This window comes from Aquarana catesbeiana, linkage group LG01 (genome assembly GCF_042186555.1).
Source record: "Aquarana catesbeiana isolate 2022-GZ linkage group LG01, ASM4218655v1, whole genome shotgun sequence".
Lineage (NCBI taxonomy): Eukaryota > Metazoa > Chordata > Amphibia > Anura > Ranidae > Aquarana > Aquarana catesbeiana.
The window spans coordinates 562,495,635-562,510,703 of record NC_133324.1 but is presented as its reverse complement, the minus strand read 5'-3'; the positions used below and the strand labels follow the sequence as shown (position 1 = coordinate 562,510,703).

Below are 15,069 nucleotides of genomic sequence, written 5' to 3'. Positions count from 1 at the left end.
CACTAAAGATAGTTCTTAATGACATTGGCTGTATGCTTGGGGTTGTTGTTCTGCTTCAGAATAAATTTGGGGTATGGCATGATAGTTAAGCATCTGCCTGTGTTTCTCAGCATTGAGGACACTATTGATCCTTCCCAAATCTTCAGAGGAGCCCAAAATGCACACACACACACGTCAACAGTTATCTATGCCCTTTTCTAAAACCCAAACTGAAATATGGCACAGCAACGTGTAGTATAATGTTTCCCCTAAAGACATTTATAGTCGCACCATTGTTGATCTCATGTTACTGGCCATTCGTTCGTCTTATGCGGATGAGCTATTTTACTTCCAGTAATATGCTGCACCTCACTATCACAGGCTCTCATTTCCAGATCTCGATGACATTCTGCCAGGAAGAGGTGCTGTTAAATTCCCTCCACGTTCCCCGGAATTAAAGTAAAGTATAACTAAAATGCAAAACTTTTTTTTTTTTAGATTTGTCCAGAGAGATTAGAGCCCCGTCAGTTTTTATTGCTGTCTGTGTCCTCGTTAAGGAGATTCACCCGCTCTGTTTGTTCTGTTTACCATTATCATTGAAGGTGAAAGTAAAAAAAAAAACAAAAAAAAAAAAAACAAAAAAAAAAAAAACAATTTTTGGGTTGTTCCCAGAAAAGTAATAGATGGAAAATCATCCAATGGAGATACGAGTTCTGGTGAGCTGGGGGTCCCCAAAAAATTCCTTTAATTTGCAGAGATATCCTCTCACTTCCTGTATGGCTATGGGACAGGAAGTGAAGGGAAATCTCTGCAATGGAACAGAGATGGCGAAAAAAAAAAAATCTGACAGCGGTTGCAACCCCATGCTTAGCCTATCCAAAATGAAAAAAAAAGTTTTTCCCATAGTTCTACTTTAACACCCCCCCGAACCACTCCGCATTAAATGCTCTCAAGAGCGATATGAAGACAGCATTGCACATGTGAACAAGTTCTTATGGTGACATTGGGACTGCGGTGGTGGTGATCAGGGACACGGAGTGGAGCGGCGGCGGTGATCAGGGACAATGGGATTGGTGCGGTGGTGATCAAATCGGGGGGTTTGGGGAGGAACTTTAATGCTCTCTGAAGAGCAATATGAACACAGATCACTCCTCCAAGCATCGCACACGTGAACAAGTTCTTATGGTGACACTATGACTGGGGCGGCGTCAGTGATCAGGGAGACCAGGACTGCGGCATTGGCACTCTGGTGACAATGTAGTGCTGTGATCATGTACATGTAGCGCTGCTTGGATATCACTATATTTTTTTTTTTATTTCATTTTTTTACACACACTGATTGCTCATACAGTCATGATAACAGCAAAAGCAATCACTTTACTGTCACTGTTCAGCTGCATTCATGCAACTGTTACTACTGTGATCACTGTAATTGGTCACAGTGGTACAGGGCTACTGGGATTGGCCTTGTACCATGTGATCGCTGTCACCAATCACAGCCATTACAGTAGTACATGAATGTGTACGATTGTCAAGGACAGTGGCCCTGTACTCTGGTCTGTGCAGAGGAGGCACCCGCATGTCATATTGGGACACAGTAGTTATCTGTGCAGCCGTGTGTCCCAGTAGACTTCTATGGACTGCCAGCACAGGGATGCAAGCAACACCTGTGCATCTCCGTGCTGGGAAAACACGGAACTGCACAGGGGCATGCAGTCAAGTACCCGATGTGAATGGACCCCTCAGGAAAAAACATTAAAGCGGAGCTCCACCCAAAAGGGGAAGCTCCACTTTAAGGCCTCCTCCCCTGCTCCTGTTTGTGAAATGGAACTATGGGGGAGGAGGAGCGGGCACCCGATTTTGACAGATCCCCGCTCCCACTTCCGCTCCGACCGCCTAGGAGATCGGAAGTTCTCCTCACACCCCAAACCCCCTCCCCTTATTTCAGAGTTTTCTGGGATACGACAGGTTCCAGAAAATTGCAGGACCATTCACAGCACATGGCAATGCTCACACATGCACAGTGGGCACCCGGCTGTGAAGCTGCCAACTGTCACAGTCGGGTGTCCATAGTAAAGATGCCGGAGAGAAAGGACACACTTTCAGGTAGAAAATGGCTGGAGTGTGGAACAGGTGAGTGGCTGTATATTAAAAAGTCAGCAACCATTTTTGTAGCTGCTGACTTTTAAATTTTCACTTAAGAAACTGGAGCTCCTTTTTAATGACAAAAAAGTAGCCAGAAATGGTTAAAATGAAAAAAAAAATGCACAGTGCACTCCTGATAAGGGATAATGTGTTTTGCTTCTTGCTCTTGCTATTCTGTTAAATGAGCTTGTAAAATTACAATTGTGACTGAAAACAAGCTGTACAATTAAGCCATTGTCTGATATTAGTTAAAAAAATAAAGTGGATGATGTATATTTTCTTACCCTTGCTAACTCTTCTTCATCTATTTCTGGTCGAGAAGACTTCCCGTGTGTCTGTTTCTCATCCTGAAATATTGCTTTGGGCTTTTCATCTTCCGATTCACTATCTGATGGTGGTTCATTGATCCAAGCATCCAAGTCTAAGCTGCGAACAGTAAAGAAAAAAAAGAAAATGTTAACCACTTGCCGACCACCGCACTCCAATTTACGTCGGTAGAATGGCACGGGCAGGCAAAAGGGCGCGCCTGTACATCCCTTTGAACTTGCCGCCTGGAAGCACACGCCCGCAGTTCCTGCGAACTCCATGTTCGCCAGCGGCCCGTGATTGCGGCGAGGAGAGGCAGAACGGGGAGATGCCTATGTGAACAAGGCATTTCCCTGTTCTGCCTAGAAACACGACAGGGATCTACTGCTCCCTGTCATCGGGAGCAGTGATCTCTGTCATGCTACTGTGAGCCCATCCCCCCTCCAGGGAACACTTAACCCCTTGATCGCCCCCTAGTGTTTAACCCCTTCCCTGCCAGTGTCATTTACACAGTAATCAGTGGCTATTAGTAGCTCAGATCACTATAAATTTCAATGGTCCCAAAATAGTGTCAAAAGTGTCCGATCTGTCCGCCATAATGTCGCAGTCCAGATAAAATAAATAAATAAATAGCAGATCACCGTCATTACTAGTAATAAAAAAAAATTATAATAAAAATGCCATAAATCTATCCCCTATTTTGTAGACGCTATAACTTTTGCGCAAACCAATCAATATACGCTTATTGCGCTTTATTTTAAACAAAAATATGTAGAAAAATACATATCAGCCTAAACCGTGGAAGAAAATTGTTTTTTTTTTAATATATTTTTGGGGGATATTTTTTATAGCAAAAAGTAAAAAAAATATTGTTTTTTTTCAAAATTGTCGGTCTCTTTGTTAATAGCGCAAAAAATAAAAACCGCAGAGGTGATCAAATGCCACCAAATGAAAGCTCTATTTGTGAGAAAAAAAGGACGTCGATTTTGTTTGGGTACAACGTCGCATGCCCGCACAATTCTCAATTAAAGCAACGCAGTGCCGTATCGCAAAAAGTGCTCTGGTCAGGAACGGGGTAAATCCTTCCGGGGCTGAAGTGGTTAAAGAACTCCAGGGGGAAAAAAAGCCTTTTAAAACCTGCTGCCACACAAGGAATTGGGTACAAAGAGATGAATGCCACTTCCTGGATCTCTCTTTTGTTTAGAAATCACTGGTTCACCAAGTGCGGACAACATAGCTTACACTATACTACAGCGCTGAAAGGAGAGATACATCTTTCCTATGCTGCAGCAGCTCTAACAGCCTTTCTTCTCCCCAACCCATTTACAGAAGGTTTTGTGAATGCATTTATAGAATACAGAGCTTAGTAATTAGGCAGGGGAGAGAAGGGGTTGGCACAGCACCTGCGAACAACCCTATGGCTGTTGTAGGACACCTGAAGTTAGGGTGTTGGAGCACCAGAAATAGAGATACCTCCTTTACTGTTGGTATTCAGTGAAGCAGTAGAAAAAAAGATACGGGAGCAGGTATACAACTTATTGCGGTTACATAGTCTGGTTGAAAAAAGTTAAAAGTCCATCTAGTTCAACCAATAAAAAGGAAAAAAAAAAAATAATTAATACAATCCTATATCCACAGTTGCTCCAAAAGGAAGGCAAACAACCCCTGCAATGCATGAACCAATTTGCTGCAACAGAGGAAAAAATTCCTTTCTGATCCCCCGAGAGGCAATTGGATATTCCGTGGATCACTTAACTTCTTGTGTGCATGCAGATTTTAAAAACATTTTTTCCTGAAGTTTTTCTTTAATACATCAAGATAAAATTTAAAAAAAAAACACAGCAGGCTTTCTAATATCTCTCCCCACTTTTTCATTCTGTTTGCAAAAGAAAAGTGAGAACATATATATTTTCAATCAACATGCAATAGAACTACAAGATAGATAAAACAATTAAAACATAAACATTTCCAGAGTATTATGGGTTATCTAAGAACATACAGCAATAGCCAACCCCTTTTTGAGTGGTCCTGTTGGGTTAAAACCTCTGACAAAGCTGTCTGATAAAGAATGACTCGCTTATGAATGTATTTTTCAACACCAAGCCGTGTAGAGAGGATTTTACAAAGAAACTGGCTGGTACAAAACTATCGTTATATGAAAGATTTCAACATTCATATATTTAAAATATAAAAAATTCAGCTTCGCCTTCTTCATAGATTTTGATGAGAGGGAAATCATGAAATATTCGGCACATATTGTGATATACTGGAAAATTCTAGCTCTGGGGCAATGTGCAGCTGACTGGGGTGTTAGCAGGAGAGGTTTCTATTTTTTTCTGAAGTTTAACAAGTTGAGCTAAGTTTATGCTCAATCTCTAAATAGATTTTTTTTTAGCAGCACCTGCTGCTGCAGTTTTATGCCCACATCCTGTACACCTCTGTAAATTCAATTTAAATAAAAAATTATTGGGGGGGGGGGGGGGGTTCACCACCACATACCCTTCAGGAATAGGGACTTTTTTCTGGGCTTTTGGAGCAACAGGATTCAGTTCTCCAGCAAATAAAGCCATCACCTCCTCAGCTACTGGAACCTCCTTTGTCTGCAACTTCAGGATATATTTCATGAGCTGCAGAATACAAGAAGCCTGCAAATACACAAACCAAGACTATCAGAAAACAAAAGAAAAAGCTTGCATTTAAGACATGTAATGGTGAAAATCTCTACTTTTAAATAGCTTGTGTGAAGGAGACAGAAACCAATAATATGATTTAAAGACAAACTATGTAGCAGCAGAGGGTCCCCAGGGGGCATGGACAGCATTCTCTCAGGTTAGGGTAAGGAAGGGTCTGTGTAAAATCCACCTGCCAATCACCTTATACCCTTATACTCAATCCAGCAATAGCAGATGAGAATTCCTCCTGTGACACAAAGAAAATGGAAGAAGGTGCCACAGGGGTAGTGGAAAGACCAGATAAGTGGAAGAAGTCAGAGCAAAATGGAACTGGTGCCCAGGGGATATATTGCAAGGGGAGCCACACAAACAACAAAAAACAGAAAGGGTGCTAACACCTAGTGCATTATCTACAGTACTTTATTAAAAGGAGAAAGATACAAATTATACGCACAAACCAATAGTGACAGTAGAGTAGTTATTGCTCTGAAGAAGAGGGCTGGTCCCCCGAAACGAGTCAGTTGGTTGTGTCATTTGTTTAGACCTATGAGGTTGGAGGGCATGTTTTGGGTTTCTGAATCTATAATACATTACCATTCACTACTGATTTGGGAGTATAATTTGTATCTTTCTCTTTTTAGTAAGTAGTTAGTGCTGTAGATAATGCACTAGGCATTTGTGCCCTTTTATTTGTTGTCGTTTGTCCAGTTAAAGATTCCTAATCTGAGGAGGGCTGCAATGCCAGAACCATCCAGGCTGAGTTGCACAGTAGTTTCCATATTTGTAAATTCAATGCTCAACTTCTCTGCAATGTCTAAGCACTAAGGTGTCAAGTCCTCACTGTTCTAAGCAGGGGTAGCTGTGTCCAATTTCTTCCCTATCTGACAAAGTAACCTGGAAACCTCCCTTCCCCCTTCTGCCACAGCTAAGACATGGCCTGTTGACAGGTGTGGATATGTGCTATATAGCATTCCCAAATCAGCTGCAATTAAAGAGCCTTTTTGGTACTGACAAATTGTGAGACTGTACCCCATGAAATGTCCTTTGTTTGCTGGTAGTGGTTCATTTCTTCCATAGTAGCAGTGGTTTGAGCATGAAAATGTAATACTGCAATGTCAGCTGAAGCTGTTGTGCCGACTGTGAGAGAAAGTGCTGTCTTAGGTGCCAGTCCGTGTGCTACCCTTCTTCACGTGTGGAAAGGGCTCCCAAACTGAAAGCCACAAGTAGTTTCCATCAGTCCACTGGCCCATACTGTACCTGCACAGCACGGCCCCAAAACTCCACTACGGTGGCAATGCAGTGCTCAGGGGCAGCTGGAAAGACAGTAAAAGCACCAATGGAAATGCACATGACACTGTAGAAAGGGAAATATGAGAGCCAAGGTGGAAAACTAAGGTGCCAGTAGGCATTACAGGGTACCAGCATTTGAGGGCTTCCACCCGGAAACGCACCAGTCCATGCTGCAGGACCCCTTGAGTGGGTTGAAACTTCCTGTTACACAGAGTCCAGTAGGTAACAGTTCTTGATAGGTCAGTCTCCTATTTCCTGATGTACATCTTCTGAATAAACTAAAAAAAGAATAACTTGTGCAGACTGCACAGACATGGGCATCACCTAAGACGCTAGCAATAAATCAAAGCTGTGACTAGCTGGGAGAGGTTATACCTGGGAAGGGATTCCAGTCTTTTTTTTTGGCAGTGTGTAATCACCTGCAAGTGGCAGCATAACCCTATCATAATGGAGATGAAGATACCCTGAGTCCTGGGATGTACAATAAAGAAAAAATGGCAGCACCACTGATGATGTGTCATGATAAAGTAACTTAAAGTGTATTTATGCTGTCACTTATTTTGTGCTGACACTGTAATTAATTTAATTTAAATAACAAAAATCTGCTTTCAGTTTGACACAAAAGAGTTGTTTCTGGATAATCAGTGTCAAATAATATAAAATAAATCCATTGTAATTCAATGTTCTATAACAATAATGCATTAAAAACTACCAAGGGCAGTGAATATCTTTTATAGACACTGTACAAGTTGGCCAAGTGAAAATACTGCTCTTTTGTGTGGCTGAAATCTAATTTCAGACTTTAAGATCAGCATTAGATAAAGAAACTTGCCAACCAAAATTAAAATAAATTACCCGTTCTTGAACTTCCAAGTCAGCGCTTTGCACAAACTGGGGAAGCCTCTCAACCATAAGTTGGGTTATCTCCTGTGCTGCTTGATGATCTCCTTCCCCTTCTTTACGCTGGAGGATACCAGAATATAACTTCACCACATTCTGTACATAAACCGCCTGAATATGACCAGGCAAAGTAGTGACCTTCGGCCTCAACATAGCCTCCAGTGTCTGGTGAGGTTCTGTTAAGTGTCTGAAAAAGGATGATAATAAAAACAATCAGAGAATATAAAAACAAAAAGGCATATGACTCCGCTGAAGAGTTTTACATAAAATAAACAAGGTATACCCTTTGAAAAACTATAGTGGTAGTAAATTGCATTTTTTTTTGCATCGCATACTAGCACATTATGAAATACTTACCTCAGAATGAAGTCCTCCAGCAGCGCGCTGTCACCGCTGAAGGCGCTTTCACCTTCATATGGCCTTCCTTCCAAGTTTGTGTCCTCCGGCCGTGCTATTGGCCACTCCACGATGAGGTTGCTCCCTTCCCTTCAAAAGGCATGCGTGCCGCCATAACGTCACTACCTTCCCTCCAGAGCATCCGTTCCTTTAGTGCGCAGATATTCACTGTACCTACAGGTAAGCCTTATTATAGCCATATTATATCAAAAAAAGGTTTACTTCCACTTTAACCTCCCTGGCGGTATTCCTGAGTCTGGCTCGGGGTGGAATTTCAGAACCAAAAGCGGTAACCCCGAGCCAGACTCGGGATCGCATCGCAGGATCCAGGAAGAGCTTACTTTACCTTGTCCCCTGGATCCTGCGATGTCTCCCCGCAGTGTGAGCGGCTCGTCCTCCGCTCGATTCATCACAGAGCCGAGCTCCGTTCCCTGCGAGCATTGCGACGCATGGGGACGGAGAATGGTGCCAAATTCAAAAAGTGAAACACACACAATACATACAGTATACTGTAATCTTACAGATTACATTACTGCATGAAATTATTTCACCTCCCTTTTGTCCCCAGTGGTTTGTCCAGTGCTCTGCATGCAGTTTTATATTATAAAAACTATTCTTTCTGCCTGTAAACTGGAGATTGTCCATAGCAACCAAAACCATCCCTTTACATCAAAAGGGGTTTTAGACCAGCTAGAAAACAGCGATAATAAATTAGAATCACTTGCAGAACTGAGTGATAGTGATTTGTGGGGAGATTCGTCATCAAACACTGAAAGTAAGGACAGCGACAATTCTGAAACTGAGCAAATTTCTGTGTTTTTGATTTGATTACATTATTGAATCATTTTTATTATTATTATATTATTTGTTATAATTATTTATAGTTATTTATTATATTATAATTTATGATTTCGTGTTTCAAACTTTATCATACCCGGGATATCTACTAGACTCTTGTTTGGACAGATTTATGTGAGTTATTCCTAAGAATTACAGGGCTACAATATAAAGCGCCAAATTTTCATGCAAAATAATTAAACCGCTTTCAGCATCAAAAATCTGAAATAATCATACCGCCAGGGAGGTTAAAGACCTTGTTAGGAATACATGCAGCCTTTGTAAAAATCCAAAGGCAGCAACTGAACAGCTAGGTTTAAGATATGCCCATGACTGCTTTAATTTTGCCAGCTCATATACACTGCTGAAAAAATAGAACAGGGCTCTGCCGACACTGGAGCTGTAGATCACCCTGCAGCTATCTCAACGTAATGCACCCCATGCCAAGGTGAGCTCCCACACAGGATCCAGTGCCTGAAGCAAAACTAAAGGCTGTCCTGCATCTTCACCTATGTGAGGTCCAAGTACCGGGGCCCAAGACTCAGCCCAGTCGAGGAGTCAACTGATCCAGAAGCTGCAGAAGGATCGGCTACAGTGCAACCAGGAATCCTGAGAGCAGAATCCTCTTGCAAAAAAACCTTCAAGGTAAAGATGCAAGCTTCTCTCAGTAGAGAGAAGAGGTCCAACACCTAGGGACCATATCAAAATCTGAGACAAGGTTGGATGTGTTTTAGAGGGGATACTCAAAAACCAGTGACAGCGCTGAAAAGCTAGTTTGTATTATCCCAAAAAGTATAACTAAAAGAGCACAGTATACAAATAATGAAAGTGCTATTGCAATAGTGAAATACACAGAAAGAAAACATTTATAATATATATATATATATATATATATATATATATATATATATATATATATATATATATATATACACACACACAAAAGAACAATACTTTGGGAGATGGTGACATACACAGAATAGTGCTTCACAGATCAGATATTCTATACCATTTCTCTCCTCCTGCCATCCAAGGGTTAAAACCTTTGATCTTCCAACGATATCATACACCCTACACATCACTCCATGAGAGAACAAAGAGAGGTTCCACATAGCATGAAAATGCTTAAAACGTTTTTTCTATAAAAGCCAATGCGCTTACATTAAAGAGTGCCAACATTAGGGAATAACAGTGTGTGATATGCGAAGCACCGCCGGCTCCACCTATGGGACCGAGCTGCGAGCAGACGGACTAAATGCGGGGTGATGTCACGCAAGACGTGTCTCTGCCCTTCATGTAATGCAAGTGCTTTTATTGAATGAAAGTTAAGCATTTTCACGCTATGTGGCGCCTCACTATGTTCTGAGATGGAGTGATGTGAAGGGCGGGTGATATCATTGGAAGACTTGAGGTTTAAACCCTTGGGTGGTAGGAGAAGATTCGATATAAAACATCCGATCTGTCAAGGACTGGTCTGTGTATGTGGCCATCTCTCAAAGTATTGTTTATTTCCTGCACTAGGGGTGAGCAATATTTGCCCTTAAAAAGGTGTAGGACACTGGGTGTTGCTTTAACACTTTGAACCATTCAAGCACAGAGCACTTTTGTGGTGTAAAGCTCTTTTTTATGGATTTTGGGACACATGGACAAATTTGGACTTTTGGACTCTTGGACTTTAAAGACTATTGATAAATTGTGAAGAAGTTTTAATATTAGTGGTACACTGAAATTTCGTCCGCAGAAAATTATCGGCCGAAAGAAGAAAAATGTAGATAATGGAGCCGAAAAGGGGGGTGGTCTGCTCATGGTGCCACACTAGTCCAACTGGCGCGCCCCAATCACAGTCCTCCCCTCTGTCCTCCTCTCATGGCGACTGTCCTCCTGGCGCCGCACGCTCACGTTGAATCGCCGGACGGCCGCTGTAACAATGTCCTGGCTCTTGCGATAGGCGGCACACTGATCCAATGCCGGTCTAGGAGGCAGAAGTACATCTTCGCCAACACACCATGGATCAGCAAACAAGATTGTCCAAAAAAGGTTTTTAATCGAAAACGGTCACATCACAAGGGAGGTCACTTGCCTGACGAAGGGGTCCTGCGCGGCCCCGAAACGTTGCACTTCCCTTGTGATGTGACCGTTTTCAATTAAAAACCTTTTTTGGACAATCTTGTTTGCGGATCCATGGTGTGCTGGCGAAGATGTACTTCTGTTTGATGCTTCCAGAACCCAACTGGTAATCGTTACAGCACCCGTTAATGCTCTATTGCCGTTTGTCCGGGAACGTGTGCGACTGGAATATCGAATTGTCTGTGGTCTAGGAGGCAGGACACTGTTACAGCAGCTGCTCGGCGATTTAATCCAGCTCCGTGACACAGCGTGAGATCGCACTACCAGGCACTGGTAAACTGCATCTCATAGGCTCTGGTGAAACTGCATGGGCAGTGGCGAGACTGCATGAGCACCGATAGGCTGCATTAATCTCTTGTATCATGTCTGCAGTCTCTGACCAGCTCCTGTACCATGTCTGCAGTCTCTGACCAGCTCCTGTACCATGTCTGCAGTCTCTGACCAGCTCCTGTACCATGTCTGCAGTCTCTGACCAGCTCCTGTACCATGTCTGCAGTCTCTGACCAGCTCCTGTACCATGTCTGCAGTCTCTGACCAGCTCCTGTACCATGTCTGCAGTCTCTGACCAGCTCCTGTACCATGTCTGCAGTCTCTGACCAGCTCCTGTACCATGTCTGCACTCTCTGACCAGCTCCTGTACCATGTCTGCACTCTCTGACCAGCTCCTGTACCATGTCTGCACTCTCTGACCAGCTCCTGTACCATGTCTGCACTCTCTGACCAGCTCCTGTACCATGTCTGCACTCTCTGACCAGCTCCTGTACCATGTCTGCACTCTCTGACCAGCTCCTGTACCATGTCTGCACTCTCTGACCAGCTCCTGTACCATGTCTGCACTCTCTGACCAGCTCCTGTACCATGTCTGCACTCTCTGACCAGCTCCTGTACCATGTCTGCACTCTCTGACCAGCTCCTGTACCATGTCTGCACTCTCCGACCAGCTCCTGTACCATGTCTGCAGTCTCCGACCAGCTCCTGTACCATGTCTGCAGTCTCTGACCAGCTCCTGTACCATGTCTGCAGTCTCTGACCAGCTCCTGTATTATGTCTGCAGTCTCTGACCAGCTCCTGTACCATGTCTGCAGTCTCTGACCAGCTCCTGTACCATGTCTGCAGTCTCTGACCAGCTCCCGTACCATGTCTGCAGTCTCTGACCAGCTCCTGTACCATGTCTGCAGTCTCTGACCAGCTCCTGTACCATGTCTGCAGTCTCTGACCAGCTCCTGTACCATGTCTGCAGTCTCTGACCAGCTCCTGTACCATGTCTGCAGTCTCTGACCAGCTCCTGTACCATTTCTGCAGTCTCTGACCAGCTCCTGTACCATGTCTGCAGTCTCTGACCAGCTCCTGTACCATGTCTGCAGTCTCTGACCAGCTCCTGTTCCATGTCTGCAGTCTCTGACCAGCTCCTGTTCCATATGTGCAGTCTCTGACCAGCTCCTGTTCCATATGTGCAGTCTCTGACCAGCTCCTGTTTCATGTCTGCAGTCTGACCAGCTCCTGTTCCATGTCTGCAGTCTCTGACCAGCTCCTGTTCCATGTCTGCAGTCTCTGACCAGCTCCTGTATCATGTCTGCTAGAGGTGCACCAAACGGAAATTTTGCTAATACTATTAGCAGTGTGTTTAACTAAGAGATTGCAGACATAATACAGGAGATGGTCAGAGACTGCAGACTGCATTTTTCTTGAGCTTTTCTTGCACTAAAAGGTGCCAATAAAGGCCAACAATAAATTCATATTTATTTAGATTGAAGATATTAAATTAAAAAGTCGAATATAATACAATTGTAAAAAAAATATATAAAATGTTGGTTTCGGTTTTCGGCTAAGTGCATCCTGCATTTTCGGTACCAAAATTTCCATTCAGGGCACTCCTATTTAAAGTGGTTGTAAACTCAAAAAAAAAAAACCACAACAACCTGCAAGACAAAGGCATAAATGAGCTAGTATGCATTGCTGTTGCAGTGGTCCCCGGAGTTATTTCTGGGTTTGCAGGCTCCGGCGCTATGATTGGCCAGAGCCGTCACTCTCGCGCATGCGCACGGGAGCCGCTGGTCACAGCACAACTCCTAAAGAAACGTCACGAGCTAGCCATTTCTTCAGTGCGCATGTGCTGATTACAGCAAAAATCTTCTAAACGGTGCACGTTTAGGAGATATTCACGGTACCTACAGGTAAGCCTTATTATAGGCTTACTTGTAGGTAAAAGTGGTGTAACAGGGTTTACAACCACTTTAATATATTTACAAGAAATTGTGTAGGATATTAACCACTTCCCGCCCGGCCTATAGCAGATTGACGGCCGGGCGGTGGTTCAGTTATCCTGACTGGGCGTCATATGAAGTCCAGCAGGATAACATGCCGCGGGGCGCGCATCGTGGCGAACGTGTCAGTCTGACACACCTCTACACCGATCTTGGTAAAAAGCCTCTTTACCACGTGATAAGCCGTGTCCAATCACAGCTGATCACAATGTCAATAGGAAGAGCCGTTGATCGGCTTCTACTCACTTGCGAATAGAGGAGAGCCGATCGGCGGCTCTCCTGACAGGGGGGGGGGGGGGGGGGCTGTGCTGATTGTTTATCAGTGCACCCCCCCCTCGGATGCCCGCACTACACCACCAGGGAAGCTGCCAGGACCACCAGGGAGGCGGGCAACATGTGGATGGCCAGGTATGTACTCCATGGCCATCCACGTGCCCAATATGTGCCAATCAGTGTCCACAAATGGGCACTGACTGGCACCATTTTAAATCAGTGATGCCCAGCAATGCCACCCATCAATGTGATCCGTGCCACCCATCAGTGTCAACAGTGCCACCCATCAGTGTCAACAGTGCCCACCCATCAGTGTCAACAGTGCCCACCCATCAGTGCCCATCAGTGCCACCCATCAGTGCCCATCAGTGCCACCCATAAGTGCCCATCAGTGCCATCTTTGAGTGCCGCCTATCAGTGCCGCCTCATCAGTGCCCGTCATTGAAGAATAAAAACGTACTTATTTACAAAAATTTTTTACAGAAACAAAGAAAAACGTGTTTTTTTTTCAAAATTTTCGGTCTTTTTTTATTTGTTGCGCAAAAAATAAAAACCGCAGAAGTGATCAAATACCACTAAAAGAAAGCTCTATTTGTGGGAACAAAATGATAAAAAAATTTGTTTGGGTACAGTGTTGTATGACCGCACAATTGTCAAATTGCGACAACGCTGAAAGCTGAAAATTGGCTTGGGCAGGAAGGTGCCTAAGTGCCTGGTATTGAAGTGGTTAATGCAAGGTTACATATTTATTTGGTGTAATTCACTATTTGAATAGCATTTTCATTATTTGTATACTGTACACTTTTTGGCATAACACTAATTAGTTTTTCAGTACGGTCGTGGTTTTTGAATATACAATCACACACCTGGTAGGTGTTATATAACTGCAGCTCAGAGATAGGTACACTCTGTGGTAAAGATCAAGTTACAAAGGGGATGACCCAGCAATTTTTTTTTTTGTCAGTGTCCCATCACCATAAAAAGGTAGCTGCATATAACACATGGTTTTACCAAAGGGTCCTGTACAAATAAAAAAAATTACTATAAAATAAATATATATATATATATATATATATATATATATATATATATATAAGTATTTTTCTAGATGTAGCACCCAGCACCCTCTACCAATAGGTAGGTGCTAGTAAGGGTAATTTTACTAGGTTTTTAGGTTTCTCAACAAAGGCAAATTTAGGCAGGCCTATGCTGCAAGCTAGGCCTGTCTGTTTTGATCTGGGGGCTGGGAGTGGTCAGAGTAGCAGTGGGTGTGATCACCTGTGCTCTAGTTCTGGGGCGCCTCCTCTGCTTCCAGAGAGAAGATTCTGGAAGAGCCCTGACCAATCCCCAATCGGCATTGGCAGGGGGTAGTCCTCCTATATAAGCTGAGGTGATATGCCACTGGAGGGGGAGAAGTCGGCAGAGTCTGAGTGAAGTGAGGAATGGAATACTAGGCAGCAGTAGGAGGACATCCTGGGGGGGGGGTTGTACCGATCGCAGGAGGTGGCCCAGGGAGAGCTGTGAAGGAACTTTGCCTCTACATGGTCATTGGCAATGTCTTTGCCACCACACGGTTGTTGGTAAAGAACGTCTGGAGCAGAGGGGCAGGTGAAGCTGTCGGAACGCATGGTACGGTGAAGATCCTCATCAAGGACTCAGGGCAGTGGAAGGTCAGTGAGAGTGTTACCACAGTGGAGGGCTGGATGTGCCAGGAAGTCTGTGAGGGAGCTCTGCTTCTACACGGTCATTAGCAGAGTCCTCATCAGTCACATGGTGAATGATGAGTCCTGGATCAGAGAAGAGACTCTGGGGATTTTTGTTAGGCCGGGTTCACACCATTGCGAATTGGATGTGGAATCTCCGCAGGACTCTGTGCAGGC

At 43.9% G+C, this 15,069-nt stretch overlaps 1 protein-coding gene across 4 annotated transcripts in view; it reads right to left on the bottom strand.

Moving 5' to 3' along the window:
* AP3D1 (adaptor related protein complex 3 subunit delta 1) overlaps positions 1–15,069 on the bottom strand; it is a 168,060-nt gene that overhangs the window by 101,121 nt on the left and 51,870 nt on the right. For all 4 annotated transcript variants that reach the window (XM_073596533.1, XM_073596541.1, XM_073596550.1 and 1 more), the window contains exons 15-17: positions 7,248–7,479; positions 4,930–5,075; positions 2,409–2,550 (exon numbers count right to left, since the gene is read on the bottom strand). In XM_073596533.1, the coding sequence (XP_073452634.1) occupies positions 2,409–2,550; positions 4,930–5,075; positions 7,248–7,479 (520 nt within the window). The remainder of the gene's footprint in view (positions 1–2,408; positions 2,551–4,929; positions 5,076–7,247; positions 7,480–15,069) is intronic.